Genomic DNA, 27,639 nt, shown 5'->3' with positions numbered 1-27,639 from the left:
CGAATGTCCCGCATGTTAAATTTATTTAAAAGTATTCTTCCAAATAGCGCATTATTTGAGTTTATAGAAATTTTTTTCGAACGTCGTGCTCGAGGCAACGCGTCTGGCAACATTGTCCTCGATGCAGGGACGCAGGAATGGTGCCTGGCGAAATTTTAGAATTCTGTGAATTTTCGTCACTCTCATACCCAATCTATAGAGTGCGAGCAGCGCGTAATGAACGACGTACTCGACCTTGTCCTTGCACGTGAGCAGCAGCTTTTTGCTCTTAGCTGGCTGATACATTAATTCTTCGAGAAGCCCTCGTTGGAATGGCGAGAGCCAATCCTTCGGGACGACCATCTTCTCTGTAGACAGGGGAAAGTACCGTGTCAGTGCGTGGATAGATTTTGGATACTCCAAGTCACATACATACACATAACCAACGTCTGAATCAGTGGGGTGACGCATAAAATCCACGGAGCTAAAATCCTCGACCCATTCGAAATCACCAACGGGGAGGTGGTTTATCATACTGAATCCGTAAAGATTGTTGCAATCTATGTATGATATGTACACCTCCTCTTTATCGGGATCATATCCACTACACAGAGGGTTGTTGGCACGTAAATGACGTCTGCTCGCCTGACAGAGTCCGCCTCTAACGCCCGACTCGAAGGTTCTGTAGATGCCCTCGTCGATGATTAACTCCAATTTTGCCTGCGTGTAATTTAGAGCGCATTGCCACGAATAGGATGCCAGTGAAACACAATGAAGCAATTCCAATCCGCGTGCGCTGTAGCACAGACGTCGGAAGTGCTGCATCACGTCCGCATGTAATAGGGCATCCGTTTTCAAGTACAGTGCATTATAATCTCTCAAATTTGAGCATCCAAAAGTTCAAATACGAGCAACGCATACTGGTAGTCCTCCTCACTGATATCCTCCCCCGTGAGATCGTTTCGAAAGGACGATTTTTCTGGCAAGGCCAATTCATCGTACACCGCGAAAGAACTGACATGACTGTACGGGAATACACATTTACGAAGAAAAATTTCGTAGTCGTTTCCAAATGCCTGCATCAAACATTGGAATGCCTCTGCACCCCCCATGGATTTGACGGTTTCCACGAGCTCCCTCAGTGACGAATTTAGATATTGCATGGTATCTCTAAACAGGAAGGTGCCAATTTCGAATGAACGAATTTTTTCCATGGAGCTGGCCACAATGAAGGAAGGTCGCTTCCACCCAAGACTGTGAAATTCGCGCAGCAGCCCGGCCAAATCGTAGCACAAATTGTGTACCATGATCGGCAATTTTTCCCTCGTCGTGCACGCGACGTTACAGGGGTTACACAATGTCGCGATATAATTTGTCTCGCCCGCACTACAATGCTTTGAATGGTCGTGATGCCGGACACGGGGTAGATCTTCGGTAAACTCCTGTTTACAGTACGCGCAGTGGGTAGCAGCTCTGTGCTCAGCGCATTGCTCATCATTCAGCACCATTGCAGCGGGGCAAGCGTTCACGGCGGTCATCTCATCCCGCATTTCCATCAATGCTTTCACGCACTGCCTCGCAGCATCTTCCCCATGGTGCGTCCTGATGCACAACACCCTTGAGTCGTGGGTACACACGAGCACGGCACAAAAGCTAGAGGTGATGTGACGCTGCATGTCATCACCACTGGGCGCAAGTACGCTCTCCGTGTCCAGCGCGACAACGTAGTTGTACTGTTGCATGTATTGTATTTTAGTAAATTCTACAAAATTTTCTCCGGGTTCACAAAATTCTAATAGGATTTCGTTCACGTCCGCGCAAAGGCGTCGATGTTTCGCCATGCTCTTTTCCTCATTAAAAGAGCGAGTGCAACGTTCGCATACGAAACGCGTGTTCTGAGGGACTTAATTCCAAAAAAATGCTCATCAACCTCCAATAAGTGAATTTTCTTTTCGCTTTCCAGTTTTGGGGGTCGTCACACGTGCACTCCCTGATCGACGTACGCATACACGAACACAGATATCCTATTTTTGTCTTCTAACTCGTCCAGATCAGCGAATGAAACAGTGCAGTGAGTAGGCCACCAGTACTCTGTTGCATAATTTTCATATTTTTTCCATCGGTTCCTTTCCTGTGGGTGCAAGAGGGCGAGCGTAATGGATTTAAAGCACTCGCCCTCCTTACGCTCTAGTAAAGGGACATTCGTTAGGACATTCCTACGACTAGCCAAATTAGTGGGAAGTACCCCATTGCACCCGATTTTTTTAGGTTTCACAGAGGAAATACACATTTGAACTTTTTTGACTTCAGTGGATACAAACCCACTACCCTCGCGCTGGTAATTTTCAATGCGCCCGATGGACTCCTGAATCACGTCCATCAAAGTATTTGCGATAGCTCCGTCGCTGTGGACTTCGCGAGCAAGCGCCATGAAATGAGCTATGTGTGCGGTTATATCCCCTCGATTTTCTTTCATCATTAGAACGTCTGAACAAATGCAAAACCTAAAGGGTATCCTTTGCGCTCGCAAAATAGCAATTATATTGTGGAGGTGGTTCATTAAATATTGTCGCAAGTCCTCTACTCCCTGGTCATGAACAGATGCCAATAGCACAAACGCTTTGACGATACCTCGAAATGCGCTATCAGTTTGAAAGAAAGGTAGGAAGGAAATGTCCACATAGGGATGTGATCACTCGACGTGAGCATGCAATGTGCCAGGTGAAATATCTGGAGAAGATGGTGAATTCTCTTCCAATGGCTCATCATCCCCTATATCATGAGGCTCAAAAAAGCAGAACACGCATCTAGGCACTGAAAAAAAAGAAGAAACACTAAGAGAACGTGCACCACAGAGCATGGATGAAAAATACTTACTTTTGAAGCGAGCTCCGCACACTCCCGCGATGCGAAGACTGCTGCCTCTTTACACATCCTACCTCTTTTATGTCACAGCGACCTCGCGGCATGCACGGGTGCGGGGAGTCGTCATAGCCTAAAAATAACTTGCTCTGCATGTTCAAGGTCGCAGCTTGCCCTTCACTTTATGTAATGCTACCTCCGCGTACGCCATTACCGCACCTGAGCGCAAAGTTCGCTCTCATCACATGTCATTCCAATATGCAAGTTGCTTCCATGAGCAGGCACACAACCATCCCTTTTTTGTTGACAGTGGCTGCGGAATTTCAATAATATTACTTAAATGAAACAAACTGCAGTGAAATGCAGATTCATCTCAGACAGGAATTTCTACCCTCAGCGTTAAACCCTCAGATACCAGCATTTCTGCTCGAATAGCAAACTAGCTAGGACTTCAAAAATTAAATACATGCTAACAAACTATCATCAGCTAACAAAACACCCATTTCTGCCATCAGATAATTCTTGCAAAATGCTACATACAGTCGTGTCCCTGCGTAAAGAAAGCACAGGACAAGGGCACACAAATTAACTTAAGCGGTGAGGGAAAAGGCTTAAGACCTCAGGAATAATCGCAGAGCCACCACAAATCACTACGCGGCTAACAGAAGATAACAACAAGATACTAGCGGCGGGTAAAATTGCAACACTGCTAAACAAGCTCCAACATGCCATGATGACTTCACAAACCAGGAAGAAAGCACACACGCGCGCGCACACAGACAGCAGGTCAGGAATGCATAAGGAGACGTGCTTTATAGGAATCTCTACTCCTGGCTCAGACACCAACATTTCTGCTCAAATACCCATAACTGCAAGATTAAGCACTGCTTACTTCATCAATATATCGAGCAACCAGCAAAACCTAACAAACAAACAAACATAAACAAACAAACCCACTTTCCGTGATAGAACAATATTCAGCTTTACCAAGCGATTTTCTTCTGCTTTAGCAGTGAAAGAAGAAAAGAGCCATGGAAAATTAGACGTACTTTTGTTTGAATAGCTATAAGAGAAAAAAAAAACGAAGCACATGCTAATAAACTGCATTTCTGCTATCAGATAACTGCCGGCTGTGCTGTCTGAGGTTTTCCCTGGGCTTTCCGAAGACTTTCCAGACGAATGTCGGCACAGTTCCCCCTGAAGTCGGCCCAGGACGCATACTAACCCCACTGTCCCCCACTCCTTCCTGCTATCCTCTCTCCGTCTGTCCACATCTGTACGTCGCTCATAGCCACAGTTGCTTCGCGGCGCTAACACCCAATAAAAATATTTCTTGTGAAATATTTATATGCAAGCAAACGAAAGTGCAAAGAAATGAATCCTATTCTGTATTATAATTGCTGCACGCTGTTATTGGATGTATAGGCAACATGCATTCCTGAGATGCTGTGTTTCTTTTTTGCTTTGGGACGGTCGTCTGGCGATATCGTATTACATCCGGCGGGAAGGTCTATTGTTTTCACATTCGCATATGTGTGTTCCCCGTCTTGACGATGGTTGGATAATTATTGACGTGAGGAATAATATGAATTTATGTGGCTGTGAATAGACTTTGGGTTTTTGCTCGTTGTGAGGCACTAAAGATGTGTGAGTGTGTGTGCGCGTTTGTGCAGCTGGGACCCCACTTGACAAGTAAGTGTTTGACTTCAGTGATATTGCCGATATTGCAGCATATTATGCCGACTGTGATTTTTTTTTGTTGAAAAATAAGGTTTATCGCATTTTCAATAGAGTAGGGTGAGCTACACATGACATATGCTTTCTCCAAGCAGCGCGCTTTATTCTTATCGAATCGCTCGCGCCTGTATGACAAATTCAGAAAGCAGATGTGAATGTTCCCCAGGTTGTGTGTTTGCCATACAAGCTTAATTTTTGCGAATATTGTATTATTATGTTTAATAATTTTCTGGTGGTAGAAAATGTGTTTTGTCATGCTTGACACTTTGCTATTCGAGCAGAAGTGCGTGTAATTTCTTATTTTTCACTGTCGCTCGTTGTGTCTGTGTTGTATGTGTGTTCAACTGTGACCCCACTTAACCAGTAAGTGTTTGCCTTTTCGTGTGACTCGAGTGATAAATTTATGTGGTATTGCATGAAATGTTGGTTTAAAAATAATGGTTGTTGCACTTGCATAGCAGTGGCTTCTTATTGCGATTTTCGCCCGTAAAAAAAAAAAAAAATCAGCGTATATCGTGTTATGCTGCGCGAGGAGAAGTGATTTTCCCAATTCGATTTGTGTACCCTTGTCCTCTGCTTTCTTTACACCGGGACAACGCGACTGTGTATGTAGCATTATGCAATAGTAGGATTCGAACCCACCACCTCCCAGTCTTCAGCACGACCTTGGTTACCACCAACGAGCGGACGCCTTAGCCCACTCGGCACAAGAAATATTACAGGAAATATTACAGAGTGTAAAAGGAGAACAGCATTCGCTACACCCTGTAGCTCTTATCATTTTTAAACAAACCAGTTTTCATATGTTCATAACCACACTACCATTGCTGCACGCTGTTCTTGGATGTATAGGCAACATGCATTCCTGAGATGCTGTGTTTCTTTTTTGCTTTGGGACGGTCGTCTGGCGATATCGTATTACATCCGGCGGGAAGGCCTATTGTTTTCGCATTCGCGTATGTGTGTTCCCCGTCTTGACCATGGTTGGATAATTATTGACGTGAGGAATAATATGAATTTATGTGGCTGTGAATAGACTTTGGGTTTTTGCTCGTTGTGAGGCACTAAAAATGTGTGAGTGTGTGTGCCCGTTTGTGCAGCTGGGACCCCACTTGACAAGTAAGTGTTTGACTTTAGTGATATTGCCGTATTGCAGTATATTATGCCGACTGTGATTTTTTTTTTTAAATAAGGTTTATCGCATTTTCAATAGAGTAGGGTGAGCTACACATGATATATGCTTTCTCCAAGCAGCGCGCTTTATTCTTATCCAATCGCTCACGCCTGTATAACAAATTCAGAAAGCAGATGTGAATAGGTGTGTTCCTCAGGTTGTGTGTTTGCCACACAAGCTTAATTTTTGCGAATATTGTATTATTCTGTTTAATAATTTTCTGGTGGTAGAAAATGTGTTTTGTCATGCTTTACACTTTGCTATTCGAGCAGAAGTGCGTGTAATTTCTTATTTTTCACTGTCGCTCGTTGTGTCCGTGTTGTATGTGTGTGCAATTGTGACCCCACTTAACCAGTAAGTGTTTGCCTTTTCGTGTGACTCGAGTGATAAATTGATGTGGTATTGTATGAAATGTTGGTTTAAAAATAAGGGTTGTTGCACTTGCATAGCAGTGGCTTCTTATTGCGATTTTCGCCCATAAAAAAAAAAAAGATAAGCGTATATCGTGTTATGCTGCGCGAGTAGAAGTGATTTTCCCAATTCGATTTATGTACGCTTGTCCTGTGCTTTCTTTACACAGGGACAACACGACTGTGTATGTAGCATTAGGCAATAATTATCTGATAGCATGTGCTTCGTTTTTTTTTTCTTCTCTTATAGCTATTCAAGCAAAAGTACGTGTAATTTTTCATGGCTCTTTTCTTCTTTCACTGTTAAAGCAGAAGAAAATCGCTTGGTAAAGCTGAATAGTGTTCTATCACGGAAAGTGGGTTTGTTTGTTTATGTATGTTTGTTTGTTTGTTTGTTAGATTTTGCTGGTTGCTCGATATATTGATGAAGTAAGCAGTGCTTAATCTTGCAGTTATGGGTATTTGAGCAGAAATGTTGGTGTCTGAGCCAGGAGTAGAGATTCCTATAAAGCACGTCTTCTTATGCATTCCTGAGCTGCTGTCTGTGTGCGTGTGTGTGCGCGCGCGCGCGTGTGTGCTTTTTTCCTGGTTTGTGACGTCATCATGGCATGTTGGAGCTTGTTTAGCAGTGTTGCAATTTTACCCGCCGCTAGTATCTTGTTGTTATCTTGGTTGTGTGCCTGCTCATGGAAGCAACTTGCATATTGGAATGACATGTGATGAGAGCGAACTTTGCGCTCAGGTGCGGTAATGGCGTACGCGGAGGTAGCATTACATAAAGTGAAGGGCAAGCTGCGACCTTGAACATGCAGAGCAAGTTATTTTTAGGCTATGACGACTCCCCGCACCCGTGCATGCAGCGAGGTCGCTGTGATATAAAAGAGGTAGGATGTGTAAAGAGGCAGCAGTCTTCGCATCGCGGGAGTGTGCGGAGCTCGCTTCAAAAGTAAGTATTTTTCATCCATGCTCTGTGGTGCACGTTTTCTTAGTGTTTCTTCTTTTTTTTCAGTGCCTAGATGCGTGTTCTGCTTTTTTGAGCCTCATGATATAGGGGATGATGAGCCATTGGAAGAGAATTCACCATCTTCTCCAGATATTTCACCTGGCACATTGCATGCTCACGTCGAGTGATCACATCCCTATGTGGACATTTCCTTCCTACCTTTCTTTCAAACTGATAGCGCATTTCGAGGTATCGTCAAAGCGTTTGTGCTATTGGCATCTGTTCATGACCAGGGAGTAGAGGACTTGCGACAATATTTAATGAACCACCTCCACAATATAATTGCTATTTTGCGAGCGCAAAGGATACCCTTTAGGTTTTGCATTTGTTCAGACGTTCTAATGATGAAGGAAAATCGAGGGGATATAACCGCACACATAACTCATTTTATGGCGCCTGCTCGCGAAGTCCACAGCGACGGAGCTATCGCAAATACTTTGATGGACGTGATTCAGGAGTCCACCGGGCGCATTGAAAATTACCAGCGCGAGGGTAGTGGGTTTGTATCCACTGACGTCCAAAAAGTTCAAATGTGTATTTCCTCTGTGAAACCTAAAAAAATCGGGTGCAATGGGGTACTTCCCACTAATTTGGCTAGTCGTAGGAATGTCCTAACGAATGTCCCTTTACTAGAGCGTAAGGAGGGTGAGTGCTTTAAATCCATTACGCTCGCCCTCTTGCACCCACAGGAAAGGAACCGATTATATCGCGACATTGTGTAACCCCTGTAACGTCGCGTGCACGACGAGGGAAAAATTGCCGATCATGGTACACAATTTGTGCTACGATTTGGCCGGGCTGCTGCGGGAATTTCACAGTCTTGGGTGGAAGCGACCTTCCTTCATTGTGGCCAGCTCCATGGAAAAAATTCGTTCATTCGAAATTGGCACCTCCCTGTTTAGAGATACCATGCAATATCTAAATTCGTCACTGAGGGAGCTCGTGGAAACTGTCAAATCTATGGGGGGTGCAGAGGCATTCCAATGTTTGATGCAGGCTTTTGGAAACGACTACAAAATTTTGCTTCGTAAAGGTGTATTCCCGTACAGTCATGTCAGTTCTTTCGCGGTGTACGATGAATTGGCCTTGCCAGAAAAATCCTCCTTTCGAAACGATCTCACGGGGGAGGATATCAGTGAGGAGGACTACCAGTATGCGTTGCTCGTATTTGAACATTTGGATGCTCAAATTTGAGAGATTATAATGCACTGTACTTGAAAACGGATGCCCTATTACATGCGGACGTGATGCAGCACTTCCGACGTCTGTGCTACAGCGCACGCGGATTGGAATTGCTTCATTGTGTTTCTCTGGCATCCTATTCGTGGCAATGCGCTCTAAATTACACGCAGGCAAAATTGGAGTTAATCATCGACGAGGACATGTACAGAACCTTCGAGGCGGACTCTGTCAGGCGAGCAGACGTCATTTACGTGCCAACAACCCTCTGTGTAGTGAATATGATCCCGATAAAGAGGAGGTCTACATATCATACATAGATTGCAACAATCTTTATGGATTCAGTATGATAAAGCACCTCCCCGTTTGTGATTTCGAATGGGTCGAGGATTTTAGCTCCGTGGATTTTATGCGTCACCCCACTGATTCAGACGTTGGCTACGTGTATGTATGTCACTTGGAGTATCCAAAATCTATCCACGCACTGACATGCTACTTTCCCCTGGCTCCTGAGAAGATGGTCGTCCCGAAGGATTGGCTCTCGCCATTCCAGCGAGGGCTTCTCGAAGAATTAATGTGTCAGCCAGCTAAGAGCAAAAAGCTGCTGCTCATGTGCAAGGACAAGGTCGAGTACGTCGTTCATTTCGCGCTGCTCGCACTCTATTGTAGATTGGGTATGAGAGTGACGAAAATTCACAGCATTCTAAAATTTTGCCACCTGCGTCCTGGTGCATAAAATTCATGCGTCCCTACATCGAGGACAATGTTGCCAGACGCGTTGCCTTGAGCATGACGTTCGAAAAAATTTCTATAAACTCTCAAATAATGCGGTATTTGGAAGAACGCTTCTAAATAAATTTAACATGCGGGACATTCGAGTAGCCTTCGATGAGGAGATGGCGAGTCGCCTCGGGAGTCGGGCAGAATGCGTGAGGATGGAAATTTTGTCCCCGGATTGTGTCATGTACGAAACGCCCAAAAGAAAAGTGCGATGCGATTTCTCGCTCCAGATTATGTTTACGATTTTGGAACTGAGTAAATTAACCATGTAGTCATTCTACTACGAAACCCTCTTGAGTAAGCTTACTTGTCCAGTGATTACCTGTTACTTTGACACGGATTCTCTCATCCTCGGCCTATTCTGCAAGGACTACGAAGACCAGTTACGAGCGATCGCCGACGACCACTTAGATTTATCTTCCTTCGACCGGGATCATCCACGGTATAGTGAAAAGAATCATGGGAGACTTGGGGCTTTCAAAAGCGAAACTGGTAGTGTACCTACCGAAGAAGTAATATGCTTGAAAGCTAAAATGTACTCCATCAAACTAGATGGAGAAAAGCAAATTGCAAGAGCTAAAGGGGTAAAGAAAAATATTGTACGCAAGCATCTCCTCCATGAGAAATACTGTGATACCTTATTCAACCACACGAGCGTATCGAATGAGCAAGTGTCAATAGTTGGAAAGAAACAGTGCATGTACACCATCAGAAACGTCAAAAGAAGTCTGATGGCATATGACGACAAGCGATACCTCTGCAATGACATCGAATCCTACCCTTACGGAAGCTGTGAATATGGTAATTTTAAATGGATGATGTAAATAGTGAAGCTCATAACGTTCTTTTTTCGCTCCAGAAGATGTGCAGGAAGAGAACTGATACTTCTGTGACATGCTGTTCTCGCATGCGGTCTGTGACTGAGCTGTGGACGGAGAAGGACAAACGCCTGGGTGATCCACATGGTACTTATGCGAAAAACGCCATGGATGCGGGCGGAAATGTCCAGTATGCCTGAAAGTGCCCCAGAGAGAACTACAATCTCTCTAAGAATGCCATGATGTGTTAAATAAATGTTGAAAACTATTTCTCATGTTTTTCTACGTCCCTACTCTTCCGAAGCGTTGTCGTGGCTTAACTAGAAAGCATCCCAAGCCAATATGCAATTTGGGGGGTCTGTGAGCTGGCCCAGAAATTAATGGAATTGACCCACGAGCGGTTGTCTATGTTGCGGTTGAAATTATGAAGCAATATGCAGTTGAAAGCGTGTGACCGAGTAACTAGAGAGTGGAAATGACAAATGAGTCTATCGAGCATGTATGAGAGACAGCCAATAGGCCAATCACTAGCCAATCACTAGTTTTTAGAAATGAATGGAAGTGACCACCATCGGACCAATAGACAGGTGAGCGATTTGGAAGCGTATGAGCTGACTTAGAATTGAATAGAATAGATCATTTTGGTGTCTACGAGCGAGTGAGCAGATGTTGTGGCAATGAAGGGTAGACAATCACATAGAAATTAGATAGATCACCATGAAGGGGTGGAGCCTAGATCGATCAATCAGCGTGAAGGGGTGGAGCTTTCACCAACCAACGAGAGGACTTAGAAGTGGCTTAACCTGGATTAGAATTGGGTGGTGAATTAGAAGTTCCTAGAACTGGATTAGAAAAAAGAGCGATTTGGAAGCCTATGAGCTGACTTAGAATTGAATAGAATAGATAATTTTGATGACTATGAGCGAGTGAGCAAATGTGGCAATGAAGGGCAGCCAATCACATAGAAATTAGATGGATCACCGTGAAGGGGTGCAGCCTGGATTAGACCTGGCTTGACCTAGATTAGAAATGGGTGGTGGATTAGAAATTCCTAGAACTGGATTAGAAAAAAGTGGCTGTTGGGGGCTCCAATCTATACTACTGACGCTATGTCCGTCTCGGATTGTTATGACGATTCCGGCCGCCAAGGACACACCAGAAAAATCCTGTCGTGGGAACATCGATATCTAATTCGCCAGACAGCGTAAACACGGGTCAGCACCTTGGAAACAAAGCATTTCATCCCTTATTCCTCAACACATTTACCGACGATGAACAATGTTCATCTGGGGTCAGCTCGTATTGGGAGCAGCACACTTTTCTTTCATGGTGTTTGCCTGCAACAACATGTACCGTGGAACGGTTTTTCAGCACCCTGCGGAAGGTAAAAACCTGGCTCGGTTCCACAATGACTGACGACCGGCTAAACGCGTTCTGTATGACTAACGGTTCATCGCGAAAAAGTGAGTGGCGACAACACATTTGGGGAAAACGTTGTCAACTCTTTTGCGCGAGAAAAGCAAAGGCGCCTACAGTTTATGTTTAAAGAGTGTGAGACTTAGGGAGTGAGGGTAGAGAATTATCGTCTATACTGATACTGAAGTTCATATCTGCTGAAAATAAACCACCACTTGGTATTGTCAATTTGTGATAATTGGGCACTGCTGTTTCACCATGTCTTCTCGTTTTTGCAAAATCAACAGAAATGAGATCATCGCTGACGGAAAGGGCAGCAGGAGTGGCGACGGCAAACGTAGTATGAAACAAAAAACCAGGAGCGAGCCTTGGCACCATAGGTTGGCATTTTTGGAAATATTCATTCAACATCACATCATGTCCGGCCTAGCCCACAGCCCATAACAGCACATCACCATCACAGCCCATCACATCATAACTTATCATTCGACAGCACCATCACAGCCCATCACATCATAACCCATCATTCAACATCAACATCACAGCTCATCACTTCATTACCTATCATTCAACATCAACATCACAGCTCATCACGTCATTACCCATCATTCAACATCAACATCACAACTCATCACATCATTACCCATCATTCAACATCACAGCCCATCACATCATTACCCATCATTCGACATCACAGTACATCGCATCATTACTTATCATTTGACATCATAGCCTATAACATCATATCATAGGTGAGAATTCAACTTCAGAACTCGTTCTGAGTTCAACTTCGTTGTGTATGATAGACTTTGAATCTGAACTGCAGGGACCCGTTATGAGACTGAGGGCCTTGTATACTGCGCATGCTTGCGCTTCGGCGACGACTTGGCGACAGATGTCATCTTTTGGGTGGCGGCCGTTTACAGTGGCGTTCGTAAATTAAACAGGTGCTGTGTTTGTGCTGTCGCAATGGTGGGCGCCGCTTGGCGGGGCGCCCGCCCACTTCCCAGAGCGAGCCTTGACAGGGCGGGGTGGCGATAGGGTTGCCCTGAAAGCGTGAATGCAAATACCAGGTGCGTAGGGTGATGATTGGCGAGTGGCGTGGCAGCTGGTATGCCGCTGTACTCCTAGTTTGCGGGTTCTTGCGCAACGCGCCGATCGACTGCTGATATTGTTACATTAGAAAAGGCATGGCAGGTCTTGGCCTTGGCATCCGGTGGCTTTATGGTATCAAGTTTCTTGGAGCTGTACGGCTGCTCATAGAGCTGGCATATTTCCGTCTTCTGCTACGTATGTGGAAGGTGGCGGTTGTGTGGAGAGAGGCGGGAGGGGTGATGAAACTGCTCGTCGGTGTTCGGTAGTCGGTTACGCTGCATCGGGGAATGACCGGGATCCCATGATGGGAAGGAGGCATGTGCCAATAGAGGGTGCAGGGGAGTATCGTGACTTCGCCCCGTTTCTCTCTTTCCCCGTTTTTCTGCGTGCGTTGAGATTTTCTCTTTTTTTTCTTTTCCCAGTCGAGAGGTTTCGATGTGCTGCTGTTTCAACTTGGACTTTTAAACTGGGCTGTTTGAACTGGGGGTGCATTGCAAATATCTAGCAGTAAAACCGAGGAGTTTCAGGCAAATGCATCTTTGTTTTCTCGCTCGCTCTCTCTCGATATAGTGTCGTATCTCTACGATAGAAGCACGTTTGGTCATCGTTCGGCGCTAATTAGTGGATTCTATAGTGCGTATAAATGAATGTTTCGTACGTTACGGCATATACGGAAAATACGCGCACAGCGCGTATTTTGGGATATTGCCATCTGCTCCAATTGCCTTTGTATGTGTGCGCGCGCGTGTGTGTGTGGATGTGTGTGCGTGCGTGTGTGTATGTCCTGCTGTATTTCTAGATGCACTGGTGTAAGCAGCATGGCTTCTGAGTCTGGTGGGCCGTACTCTGCTTCTTCGCTTTCTGTATACAGTTAGGAAAATTACCGCGTTCGCATTTCAATCTGCACTGCCAGCCTCAGTTGCTCATTTGGAAACGTGTTCACTTGATGATCGCGGGTTTAATCCTGGCCGAGAATGGTAGCAATGTGGGAGCGATAAACATTGCTTCCAGCACCGGTGTGTTAAAGATTGCTTTGGCACGTCTAAAGTACCCCGGGTGGTCGAAATTATCAGTAGCCCTACCATGCTGTACGTGCAGCATCTCTTTACACAAATGGGCCTACTTACGATGCGCGTAAATTTACTCCCAACTATATTATTATTCAATATGCACTGTGGTACGGTGGAAAAAGCAGACGATGTCTGTGGTGCATGCCTTCTTTGTTGTATACCTTCACATCAAAAACGACGAAAAACAATACTTACATTAACAATTTTTAATGCATATTTTGAGGTGCATAGTTGCATGCATACTTCTGCAGAGTTTTTAGTGCATATTTATGAGCACTCCTTTATTGATTATCAATGGGTCGCTGTTCATGTATCCCTGAATCTCCCGGCTGAATGTGTGAACACGATGGCATCCTTTCGCAACATGTAATGGAATAGGCCTTCTCTTGTGGATTTTCGCTGCGCTGTGTGCACTGGGGAACTACCTCAAGGACACACGTGCTGAAATAATCTTCTAAATCATTCAGTGCTTTCACACGTCAAGCGTCCTGGAACAACTGGTCGCACCTGTGCACATACGTGTTCATTTTTTTATTTTCTACTTTAGACATAAGTCGTAATGATTATTTTCAGATGTCATAATAAGAACCTCTGAGCACCCGCACACTCCGCAACGTCCGCCTCCAGAAAAAGAGGTGGTAGGCGATAGCACGCTTGCCTCCCCTGGAACTTTCCCCCTCCCCGTGTACATACGCACGTACGTGTGCAGAGTACGCGCCAAAATTATGTAACCCAGTTTCATGCCACGTTCCCCTGGACAATTTTTCATTTATGCTTGCATTCTGCCTTTGCAAAAAATTGCGAAAAAAATCATAAGGCCGAAGCGTGGTATGCTCTGGTTGCTTAAAACGATGTCGGGCAATTGATGCTGTCATTTTGTTCACGTGACAGTGACGTTCCCAGAGTTCATACTTCACAATACCCGTCCCATTTTCCCATGTACCCGCTCATTCGCCCAGACACCAGGAATGTTTCATTGCCAGCAGTAATAAAAAGAAAACGAAGGACTGCCAAGAGACTGATTTTCATAACCGATTTATAAGCCCGAACGCGCCGCTTCTTTATGCTCTGGAACCAACCTCCACAACGCACCTGCTCTGAAGCGATGCAAACCAAACAACGCGAGAACGCCAAGGTCAACCCTCATTTTCTGTCCCTTACCGAAGACATCGAAGTGCAGCACCACAGAGTCCCCAACTCGAAATACAACGCTGAACGGCAAGCCCTTCCCCTCCCACACATGACACATCGTATATAACAGCCCGACGCTCTTAATGCTGGAGCCATCCCCACAACACCACACCTGCTCTGAGGCGACGCAAAACTAAGAGCGCGAGCGCGCCAAGGTCAGCCCACCTCCCCTGCTCCTTGTTATTAATCCTAGTGCGGCTCCGCCCAAACGACCGAGACCCCGACTTCAAAGCCTGAACATAACGGTGAACTGCAAACTCCCCTCTCCCTCCCACCCACCAGCAGAAAAGTGAAACACATACAACTGAAACCTTCCCGCCACTACCGTTAAGCTCAGATTATCACAGGGCACGAGAACAGGTATGCTGAAAATGGGGTACCATATTCATGTCGAGTCATGCATTCTTGCAATGCTTACTTCTATGGGCAGTTGTATGCACCCATCCAACCACCCACGACTAATTTCAACCCCACACCCTAAACCGCAGATTTCAACTTGAAAAACCCACCACAGGGTCTTCAAATTCAACATCTCATCTTCGCACATAAGTCAACGTCAAACTCAGCATCAAATCATTGCCCGTCACTCAACATTGCTGTCACCAACACATCATTGCTCATAATTCAACATAAAATTCAAATCCACATCACATCATTACCCATCATTCAACATCAAACTCAACATCACATCACATCATTGAATCATTCAACTTCACTCAACATCACATAACATCATTGCCCATCATTCAACTTCACTCAACATCACATAACATCATTGCCCATCACTCAACATCATATCATTCTGAGTGATGTGGTGGTGAATGATGTCGGTGATGGACACCATGAGTGAATTCGCCGACCTATGCTTGGCACGGACAAGGGATTGCGTTGCCGAGAAACGGCAAAACATAAAAATTCAGAAGCATAGTGATACTGAGCCAAAACAATATAATTGCGGGCGCATTCGACACCCAGAACTAGAGGAATATCCCCTACCTTGAGCACCAGCCCGAACACCTCTGCTCCCGCCCTGCACTCGCGGCACCCATAGCCCCTCCCCCCCCCGTCCCCCTGGAGAAAATCCTAGCGGCGCCCATGCGTCACAGGAAAAAGACACGAAGAAAACCCATAAAGCATGTGGAAGAGTGCACACAAGAATCAAGTGAGACACCGAAAAAAGAAGGAGATACGTCGTACTTATACTGACGCAGTGTACCTAAACAAGCTATGTAGCAAAGAAGCTGTGCCTGTACAGCTTCTTGCAGTCGCCCCGCACATTGGTGAGATTGCTTCGTTGGATTGGGGATATACAAAGAAGGAACACAAGGATGTCTTCTGCTTTGGTTTTAAGTGATGTGGAACACTCACCACTTTGCTTGTCCTCCATGTCGATCGTTCCACAACTGATCAGACTGTCTTCCCTTGTACCTGGCAGAAAGAAGAAATCACTCAAGGCATGCTCATCCCTCACGAACACGAGCATATGCTAGTTCCATCTAAAATCGAACAATCCGGTACACTTGATGTCTCGAATGAACGGAAAAAAATATATGTTGAAGCCATCGGTGAGTTAGGAGAAATAAACGCTTTCGGAATTATCTGCGCTGCGCTGTTCGGTGGGTGGTGGTGGTGGTGATGGCGAAAGGGCTCACCGTTGTCGGCTTCACTTAGGTGGACAACGTCACGACTGACGCCGTGGGGGAGCTGCGCGGTTTGGGAAATTGGAAAGGGGGAAAAACGTCGCGCGCTGGTTACAGCGCTCCCTACAAGGCTAGTTATTGTCGCATTGCAGTAATTTTTTGATCTGGCTTTAGACCACCTAGGGCACAATAGGCTCCTGAATTGACAGTGCTGTGTCGGCAGAGCCTATTGTGCCCTAGGTGGTCTAAAGCCAGATCAATAAATTACTACAATTCCACGAGAAATAGCCTTGTAGGAAGGCTCAAACCTGCGCGCGACGACATCGTCCTCTAAGAAGCAGTTTTTTCCTCCTCTCCTTTTTCCCGAACCGCACAGCGCAGAGAATTCGAAAGCGTTTATTTCTCCTAACCCACCGATGGCTTCAACATATATATTTTTCCCCTTCATTCGAGACATCAAGTGTACTGGATTTTTCGATTTGAGATGGAACTACTGGTACACACACACAAAAAAAAAGAAAGAAAGAAACAGCACGCGAGTAACGGGTAGCGATGAAATAATACCTAAACATCAAGCGAGTTAGTGAGTGGTATTGAGTGAGTGCAATTTACTCCACTCCCTTATGTAAAGCCCGCAAGGGTATTTAAGGTGAAATAAATGAAATGAAATGAAATTCGTAATACTAAACACCCACGAAGAGGCGGAATGCGCTTCCCAGGCGCGCCACTGTATTCAGCATTTTGTCCCACTCGGGGAAAACTTGGCGTTGCTACCTTTAGCGTCGAGAAATGAAGCGTGTCACGATTGAGTGCGTCGCGTAGCGAAGTAGAAAAATGATATCTGTCGTTCTTTGTTGCGGCTTTGAGAAAGTTCGTGACATTGAATAGCACGTCCATGCCAGCAACATTGCCAAAGGATAGAAGTTTCTCGAGTCTGGGCACGTTCACCACATAAAAGAAGAAGCTTTCGGTGCAGACTCTACAGTGCTCGGGAAGTGCGTCGCCCAAACAAGCAAACTTGTGTACGTTTTTCGAGAACAGTAATTTTTAGCGTTACAAATTACAAATGAGCGTTACATTAAAGTAATTCGTTACTTTGAGACGTACTTTTGATATCTGAGAGGAAAAGTACAAACAGAAGCGCACTTCAAGCTGCAAGGTACAGATAAGGCGATAAGGATTTTTGTTGTTGTTTTTGGGAAGGCACAGCAGACATTTGAACAAGGTGTTGTTGCTGTCCTTTCTCTCGACTGCTCTGAGTACGCCAGATAACATTGTAAATCGTCGACATCATTGTGACATCGACAGTACTCCGTACAAGAGTAACAGGAGCTCATCAGTGCCCAAGAGTTGCAATAGGTTATCAGGGTCAATAGTTCTGTGTTCTCTGCGTATGTCGTCTAGTGACAAAGACAAAAGAATCCCAGTTGGGGTTTCCAAACATGACTTCTCACGTTCATGGTACATCCTACAGTTCGACATACTGTATATACAGGACGGATTAAGGAAATATAGTCCACATGAATGGAGAGAGGACTGTGGAGTCGAAAATACGCTACACGCGTTGCGGAACAAATCCTAGAGATAAGACGGCTGTCGTGGAATTTGCAGAGGGCAGTTACTTTTGTCTTCCCCAACCATGTGGGTTCTTTGGTCTCAAAGTAATCGATCACTTGGAGACACTACTCCTGACACCCCTTGTTACAAGAAAGCCAAGGTTGCATAGCTTGTAGTCTCGTAAAACCATTTTTTTACATTTTCTTTACCTTTTTTTTTCATTTTTTATGCGTAGTGTCAAAATATTTTTCGATTACAATTACGTGCACGATGTCACGGGAGTGACTGATTGAATGGAAGTGCGACCACGTGCTTTTCGGCGAGGACATATCTGTCACAGCAATGCTTTCCGGTGTACCAGTGGCGCATGCAGTGGCCTGGCAGCCACCATGCTTGCACTAGGAAGAACTCCAAGTTGTGTAGTTGTTACTGCCACGCTGTTTAATATACCTGTACATTCACACTTGTACACTTGTATACTCGTACACTTCCCTGTGCGATGCAAGCACGCCTTTTTGTGTCCGCATAAGGGAACCTATAGTTCCAAGAAGTGACTGAGCGAGTTTGCACGCCCTCTTGCTTGGAGCGCGCATGCAGGGTAAAGGAGAGGCGTGGCCGGTCACTTTTGCGAAAATAAAAGTATGTGAATCCATCTCTCGATCTTATATATCACTCAATTCCTCCTTCTGTGCTTGGGAACGTTGAGTAATAGTGCTTGTGTCCAACAGTTGTCGTTCCGGGTTTACGAAATATATTTATGTATTTACATTTCGGTGTTAGTTCCGCCAAGGGAATGAAACTCGCGAGTTCCTTTGCGGACTAAAGTGAGGCTCTGCGAGCTTTTCGCGTCACCAAAGGTCATGAAACGTGAATTTTTTTACGTCGAAGCGCGAGTTCTCTGCCGTCACTCTGCCGCCAGCCCATTCGCTCCTGCGGCCGCTCCCCCGGTATGCCAGCGCTCATTGGTCGGTTTGAAATTATGAACCTTCCATTTCGCGCGAAAGCGGGTGGCGGCGTGTCGGCGGTGCCGGAGCAGCTCGCCGTAAAGTTTCGAAATATGGTCGGTGCAGCAGGGACGCACGCAAAGCATCTTTGCCGGTGCGCTGCTCCCCCTCCACAAGAAGATGGAGGGCAACTGACGGTGCCCAGCTAACTGGCCGCGGAGTGCGAGGTGGGGAACTGTGTTGCGACGGTAGGGTGTCGGGAAACGGAGTGACCTGGTCGTCTACCACGTACGCTGGCCTTACCCAGTCTACGCTGACAACCTGTTCCCCGCTGTCTGCAAAGATCGTGAAGTGTTCCTGGGCACGATGCAGCACACGGAACAGTTCGGCATAGGGGGCTTGCAGTGTACAGTGTACGCTTGCCGTGTAGCATCGGTGCGCAGGAAGTCATGGGAAGCCTGCGACAAGCCCTTGGAGACGAAGACATGGCGGGAATTGGCGCACCTGGGAGGGTACGGTTGGAACTGGGAGAGAGTGGAGTGCGAGTGAGATTACCCGTGGTAGCTGTTGGCAGTGTCAGGCTGAGGCACGAAGAGCTGTCCGGGAAGGCGCAGGGTGGACCCGTAAACCATCTTAAGTCTTGAGCTGCCGCTGAAATCTTTCCACCATGCCGATTGGGGCGGGGTGATAAGCTGTTGTCCTTAAGCGTGCGGTTCCGAGAAGTTTGACCAAGCCCCAGAAGAGCGAGGCTTCAAGTTGCCGTCAGCGTTGGTGATGATCTCCGAGGGCACGCCGAAGCGGGAAACCCGAGTCAGCAGAAATGCAGAGGCGACAGTTTCCCCTGCAGGGTGCCGTCCGTGTAGGGTCTTGATTCAGTGTAGGGTACGCTGTGGAATTCTGACGCCGAATGGAATTTCCTCAAGATCAAGGCCGACCTCGCCGCTTATTCCCTGCTTTGCCATCCCCGGCACGGCGCGCCCACTACACTGGTGGTTGACGCCTCTGGTAGCCGTCGGCGCGGTGCTGCAGCAGCAGATTGGCACAGCATGGCGCCCCATAGTTTTCTTCTCGAAGGCCCTCAAACCTACCGAGCAGCGCTACAGCACTTTTGGCCGCGAGTTACTGGCCGCATACCTCGGGGTCAGGCATGTCCGTTTCTCCCGTGAAGGTCGCGCTTTCTCCATCCTAACCGACCACAAGCCCTTGACCTACGCTTTCCACTCTGCCAGCAGCCGGTATTCCCCCACGGGGAGATTCTACAGCTCGCCTATCTTGCTGAAATGTGCACAGATATCAGGCACGTACCGGGAGAAGGAAACGCTCCTGCTGACGCCTTAAGTCGCGTTGCCGCCCTTTCTACCACTACTCAACGCTTTTCGCACGAAGCCCTCGCTTCTCAGCAACTCCACCATGAAGAGCTGAAGCGCTTGCGAACCACTAACACCCCCCCCCGCCCCTGAAGCTGCAAGACTTCCCTGTTCCCGGCACTTCCGTTGCCATCTGTTGCGACACGAGTCTTTTTGACATTTTTTACATTTTAACATTTCTGGACACCATTGGACTCCGATCGTTATTGTGAGGGGGCTCTGTATTTTATACCCCACATCCCCACCAGCAATGGGGTAGAGTATCGCCTCTGGTGATGGACCTCCCCACTCTCCTTATGAAAATAAAGTTGTTGTTGTTGTTGTTGCGACACGTCGACTCATCAACCAAGGCCTTTCGTTCCTGTCACGTGTCGCAGTGCGGTCTTCTCTTCTCTCCACGACTTGGCGCAGCCTGGCATCCGGGCAACTAAGAAGCTTGTCACGGACCGCTTCGTGTGGCCTTCGATCATCCGAGACGTCCGCGCCTGGGTTCGCTTCAGTCATCGCTGCCAGCGTGCGAAAGTCCACCCCCACACCTCCGCCCTCCTCGGGAAGTTCCGGCCTCTTAACGGGCGTTTCGACAACGTGCATCTTGATATAGTCGGTCCTCTGCCACCATCTGCCGGTTGCCGCTATATCCTAACCGCTGTCGACCGCTTCCCACTTTGGCCCGAGGCCGCGCCGATGGCAGACACAACCGCAGAGACCGTCGCCAACACCTTCGTCACGTCGTGGGTCTCTCGGTTCGGCGTGCCGTCCCAGGTCACTACGGACCGGGGCCCACAGTTCGAGAGCCTTTTGTTCAATGGCCTCACCAACCTCCTCGGAACAACTCGAGTCCAAACCTCATCATATCACCCTGCCTCCAACGGCCTCGTAGAGCGCCTCGCCACTTGAAGGCCGCCCTCATCGCCCAAAAGGACAGGGCACACTGGGTACACCACCTGCCTTTGGTGCTCCTCGCCATCCGCGCAGCCGTCAAGACCAACATCGGGTGCAGTGCGGCTGACCTTGTGTACGGCTGTGCTCTGCGTCTCCCAGCCGACTTCTTCGTGCCGCCCTCTCCCAACCCGTCCCCATGCCTTTACCTGGACCGCCTTCAACGGTTTTTCGACACACTCCGTCCCGTTGCCACCCGCGCTCCACCCGCCGTGCTCACGTACCCCAAGATCTGTCATCCGTAACGCACGGCTTCCTGCGCACGGACGCCGTGTGGATGTCGCTCACGCCGCCCTACTCCGGCCCACAGCCCATCCTCGGCCGCCAGGGCAAGAACTTACGCATCTCTATCAACGGCCAAGAAGACGTGGTTGCTGTCGACAGGTTAAAGCCGGCCTATGGACATTGCCGCCATCGACTCCTACACCACGAATTCCTCCGACTGGCACCGTTTCACTTCAATGCTTGGTATCCCGGCATCAACAAACCCATACCTCTTGATGCCCGAAGCCCATCAAGAGACACGTCACGTGGACCGACAGCTTCACGCTGCCAGTAGCGGGGGGTATGTAGCAGTCGACGGAAATGGACGAAGAGCGCCGCCATGGACGTTTCGTCACGACGCGTATTTCGCTGATGATTTTCCATAGAGCGCGCGTATCATGGTCATTCATTCTGTTGTGGCCTGGTTGCCACATTAAACACTTATTCGCATTCAGCATTGCCTGCAGGTCCTTCTGAACCCATCATTACTTAATAACTTACAAAATGACAAAATTGACTGATCGATAAACTATGTATCAAATATCAAAATACAGTAAAGAATCTTACGTATCTCGTTAGTCGGGAACTGTAATGCCGCAGCGGTCTCTGTGTGGCGCATTACTATTTTACACGCGGTCCTTTAATCACGTAAATGAACTAGATAGAGAGGGGAAAAAATAATAAAGACGCTGTAGCGTCTCTTCGCAGATTATTTTGATCGTTTCTTTTTTTTTTTTTTCCTAACGGAATTCTACTTCGAACAGGGACATACACGTTAGGCTTGGCATCTATAAGTTCATATATGCATCAGCATAAGGTCGTTGGGTGTGAGTACACAGTACACGCTAGCTGATTTTCGATGCACCGCTATCTGCAAAAATGATATATCAGTAGGTCACATGTAACTGTATAGAAGAAAATAATAACACACGAACAACTGATTGCAGATAAATAAGTAAAACTAGTTCGTTTGTGGGCAAAATTGGGAAATAACTATAACGACATGATAGGGGGGTGGCATTTCAAAGAGTGGTCGACGTTCTGGCAGTGACACCATCTATACATGTTGCCTATAGTTCAGCAGATTAATATTTACCGAGAGTTCAACAGCATTATTATCCTAGACTTTTCTCTTTTGCTTATATATGATATTGATTATATTAACTGATCCTTCATCAATAAACTGCTTAACAATCGTCTTAAGAATACCTACTACGGCGAAGAAGGTACAGTACCATACCATTGCCGCACGCGAGTCGTTTAGACGTCTTTGAACAGATTGCGTGGCCTTGTATGGAACTTCAAGGCCCTGTATGTAACGATAAGTAGACCATATGTTTTTAGAACAAATAATTTGAGAGGAAACATACATACACTGACATGAGAGAACAATGAAACAAAATGTAATATGACGTTTCGATGCCTGTTTGTGCATTATCATTAGCGTAAAACAAGAAATGGAACGCTGTCGGTGTTGTACTTATAGCTTAGTCATGACCTTGTAGCAGTCAGGTACCAGCCCGTTGTGAGTGTTAGATGGGTTATCATCATGGTGAATATGCCACGATTCCAAAAATATTCGTACCCCCCCCTCCCCTCATCTATGTCCGTGTGCCACGGTCTTTGCATTCCGAAAGTGGAAAGAATATGTCTCAAAGAGCCTGTGCCGCACATGGAAAAATCTTGCGTTGAATATAGGCTGGAATGTGAACAATGCAGTGCCTTCTACATAGGCAATCCCAAAATTCGCGGTCACCTCCCCCCCTCCCCTCGCCGGCGCACTCCGCCGCTATGATCAGCGGCTATGCGGGAAGCGGCCATACAGGATGTGAATTCAATGGCATACAGCGTTTATGCCAATTAACAGCAAAACAGAATACAATTTTTAAGATGTCATCGTCAAATAGACGAGACCACCATGTAAAGAACCCATGGAGACATGAAGGGCGCTAGCAGAATATAAACCTAGTGCACCCTGGCCAAATGAATTTTAAGGGGGTGCAACACCCTCCTGGCCCAATGGCATTCCTCATGAATTTTTCAAACCGCATAACTCCGCAAGGAATTGCTCAATTTGCATAAAATAGGTACTGAATTGAAGATCTCAATGGGTTCTAGTACTTGCCAGAAATTCATCTTTTATGTTGGAAAGTTTTTCGCCGACGTCAGAAATTGCGTTTCGCGCTTCCTTCAAATTTGTTGGCTGGCCGCAAAATAGATAGACCTAAGGTGAGAATTCTAATCCCATTAAGTACTAGAAAAATATGTCTAAAATCAATATGTCCTGAAATAACTTGTTTATGTCGAAGCATAGAGTTGCTACAGGGATTCTTGTGAGCAGTGGTTAGCGAATGCTGACCCGCTGGGATTTTGGCTGTGCGCGGTGGTGCCATCTATGTGAATGTCACAGAAATCTGCATAACTGGAAAAAACCGGATGAATCGTCACAATCTGTCTTTTCGCATGTGATAATAAATGGAGTGCGGACGCGCAGCTGTCGCTCATTATCTCGCAGTCCTTCGTTCCGAGGTTGTGCTGTGCCTGCCAGGCACGGTTTTTCGCATAGCAGGAAACCTGTCTGCGGAAAACGGAAGAGACGCAAAAAACAAGTCCTGAAATTCTACAAGAGAAGGCATCTGGATAATCTTTAAGTAGTACCAGACTCTCACGAATCAAGCAATCTTTCATCGAGAGCTAGCAGAAGCGACAGTACGCAAGACGTGTTTACAAGAACGTCCGGAAAAGGACCCTGTGTTGTTGAAGGGCGAAGCATTGTGGACAATATGCACTTATTCAACTAATTTCAAGCTCTGAGTATCCACAGCCCATTCAACTGCACACTTGCTGTCATGAAGATAACGTCAGAGAACAGAAATGGATTGCGGAGCAAAATTATGCTGCAATGCAAAATGTGCTTGCTGAAGGCCGTTACAGCTACTGAGAGCCAACCAGATAGCATGTCAGATCGTATGGACGTGAAGAGAGTAGCTGTATCCAATGTGCTATCCACTGGAGCTGGGTATACTTTGAGCGGTTCTATAATGATTAGCTCCATCCAGAGCTTGTGGACCCACGCATACCACGCACACCTTAAAAAAAAGGGTGTGCTTTAACTCCTTTCCTTGCCACATATATAACACCCTTTCGGAGAGTACAATTACGCTCAAAACGGTGTCTCCTCACTCCCTCAAGGGAGTAGCATAACACCTTCTCCCTGCCGGGGAGTAATATTACTCTCCAGTTGGGAGTAAGGTGTTATGCTACTCCCTTGAGGGAGTGAGGAGACACCCTTTTGAGCGTAATTGTACTCTCCAAAAGGGTGTTATATATGTGGCAAAAAAAGGAGTTAAAGTACACCCTTTTTTTAAGAGTGCAGTATTCCGATCAGGGGCCCTGACTACAAGGAGAAATACAACACGCAGGAGAGGTCTTCGTAGTGCAACCATTTCGTCAAACCGTGTATATTCATACTGTTGTGCGTGGCATCTGCACTACAATTCCTTTTCCGTCACACAGCTCTGCATTGCTGTGCTTGCAGTTGACCCCAATGTGGCCTTCATCATCTAATCCAAGTTATCGGACCCAGTGGCCGAAGCCTCTGCTCCACCTGCGGTGTCATGACGAACATGAGCACATTCCCGTGGAGCGTGGACAGCGTGGACAGAGGGACACTGTACCCTAGCTGACTTATCATTATCACAGGAAGCTTAACTCATGTATGTTTGTGTGTCCATTGTGCTCCTGGTGTCCATTGGGTACTGTTTATTGTGGAAGCTTATCTCTTGTATTCATCTTTCCGACTGCGTCAGAGCCCTTGTGCGAACAAACTCAGTTCAGCCACAGGTGTCTCCGATTCTCATAATCAGCTGTTCGTTTTTTATTTACACATATTTGAGCTCTTCTTAGTCAGTATGCCGCTTAACTGAAATATGCGCATCCTGCACAACGCTGTAGTTGGCCAGCTTATTGCCCAATCCCATTTGTGTGCGGCAGTCGCATCCTCTTATAGAGAACACTCAAACGTTACGTTGTCTTGAACTGTCTTTGTGGATTAGGACGTGCTGTATGAGGGATGCGTGAGTTTCATTAAAATAACACAGCGTTCACATGGCTGCTTAGTTTTCTTTTCATGGAGTAAAATACTACAGGGAACGGTAACACTAATGTGCCACAGGTGACAGTTCTACAATTTCAATGTTCTGCATTCTGTGTACTAAAACATCTGGCAGCGAACAGTTTGGCTGACAGTTAAAACATTGGTGTAGAACGTGGCCTAGAACTTGGTATAGACCTTCACGTACGCCAGATCGCCCTTCTCCAGGCGAGGGAACGGAGGGACTTGTTACAAGCACGATGGCCGATGGTGAGCGCCGGCCCGACGCCCCCGCACGCTGTACAATCTATAACAAGCACTACCGCTGGCACTGTGCTCGTGAAGATAACTGCCGCTGCTGTCATATGCAGCTTCATTCCCCTCTTTTTAGACTTTGTGTACAAATATGGGTGTCCAACTTGTGGCGTCGGCGTAAATGAGTCGACAACAGCACTGTCAACTATACTGAGACACCCATCACTGTTCAGGTGATCAGATGCCGTCAAAACTGAGAATGAACGCCATGTAAGACCGCACTGCCGACTACACAACTTGGCTCGTCTTTACCGATCACACTGAACCAAAAATACAGCATTATAAGTGCAGTGTCAAAGCCAGGGTGTCGGAGCGAACCGAAAACCAGAACCGAAAACCGAAAAAAAAACGGTATTTTGGTGCGAACCGGAGCGGAATCGAAACCGTATACGTTTTTTCCGCTCAGGAAGGAAACCGAAAAAAATAGTTAACGGTTTTCGGTTCAAGAAAAAACTTCACCGGTTTGGACTACGAATAGGCGAATGAAACTGACGTCGTGTGTTCTGAAATCATGTAGTGGATACTTTACGAGGGTTACGGTTACGGTGGAATGTATGTCGGTATACTATGGCCCTTAGGCTCCCTTTCTAACGTTTTATCGTTCGCGCACATAGACTTAGAGGTACATGTGACCGGTTGTGACTCTCTACCAATGTGCCGTAGTGTTCGTTTTAATTTCATCCGCCCAAACTCTCCTGAACTAAATAGCGGCCTAAGGGAGCTGCGTTACGGCTTCTATATCGGTAATGGCGCGCAACGCGTCCCTTGTTTGAGAGCAGCGAAGTTGAATACATTTACGAGGGCAAGCGCGTGCGAAGTGGCGCCTCTTTTGTGGACAGGACACGAAGAAAAGAAAACGGAGCCGTCGAGCGCGTTTGTGAATGAAGGTGTTCCTCGATTTGCGTCGTACTCGTGCGGTGGTGCTTGCTTGCTAGGAAGCAGCAACATACATTTGGATGGGACGCGATCGCACCAATCCAGCAAGAAAGTACTTTACGTATGACATCACGACAAAGAAGTCCGTCTGTATCATGCGCTTCAGGAAAGCAGAAAGCCTGTTTTAACAGATAGTCACCTTCAGGAACCAGGAGCTACCAATTTCACAGCTGCCTATTGATATTAAATACCATGTATGCGGAATAAACGGGTTTACATTTTGCAACATTGATTTTTTTTCTGGGAATGAATATGCCCACCAGAAGCGGAACCGGTTAAAACCGGTATGAACTGTTATTTTTTTGCCCTGGAGCAGAACCGGTACCGGACCGTTTATGATAGAACCGGAACGACAAACGTTTCGGTTCGACACCCTGGTCAAAGCACCGTGATATCGCAAAACAGTCCACAATAATTTTACAGGACAGCGCACTGATAATCTGGGGCTAAAGATGGTGCAGTAATTTTGCTGTTCACGAAATGATCCCGACGATTCCGAATACACAGGAGTACGTGTGAGATTGCCATGAATTTCATGAAGTCATTGGAGCACCCACAAGTCATACCATTCCATTGCTTTCTCAATAGGCCAGCAACTATTTTTCAAATTAATCTAGAAGGTCTGCGCAATCAGCTACTGTTCTTTCTTATTGTTCTTCTCTTTTTCTTGTTTCTCCGCGGTTCCACAACGAGTATTGGAAACATTTGGTGTGTTCGCGAGGTTGTGTTGAATGAAATTGTCGATCCGTCTGCTATCACACGCACAAATAACAGATAGCACTCGGACGCTGTTCTCAAAGTGACAGAGGCAAGCTAGAGGTCGAAGGTAAAGGAACAAAGCAAGAGGAAAAGAGTGCCTTGTAATCCTTT

The 27,639-nt window shown here is 46.5% G+C and overlaps 1 protein-coding gene across 4 annotated transcripts in view; it reads right to left on the bottom strand.

Moving 5' to 3' along the window:
- LOC135378927 (caspase-7-like) overlaps positions 1-27,639 on the bottom strand; it is a 307,214-nt gene that overhangs the window by 241,409 nt on the left and 38,166 nt on the right. For all 4 annotated transcript variants that reach the window (XM_064612101.1, XM_064612102.1, XM_064612099.1 and 1 more), the window contains exon 2: positions 16,083-16,142. In XM_064612101.1, the coding sequence (XP_064468171.1) occupies positions 16,083-16,101 (19 nt within the window). In that variant the 5' untranslated portion in view covers positions 16,102-16,142. The remainder of the gene's footprint in view (positions 1-16,082; positions 16,143-27,639) is intronic.

Source organism: Ornithodoros turicata, chromosome 1, assembly GCF_037126465.1.
Source record: "Ornithodoros turicata isolate Travis chromosome 1, ASM3712646v1, whole genome shotgun sequence".
Lineage (NCBI taxonomy): Eukaryota > Metazoa > Arthropoda > Arachnida > Ixodida > Argasidae > Ornithodoros > Ornithodoros turicata.
Note: the sequence above shows the minus strand (reverse complement) of the source record. Positions and strands in the feature narration are given on the sequence as shown.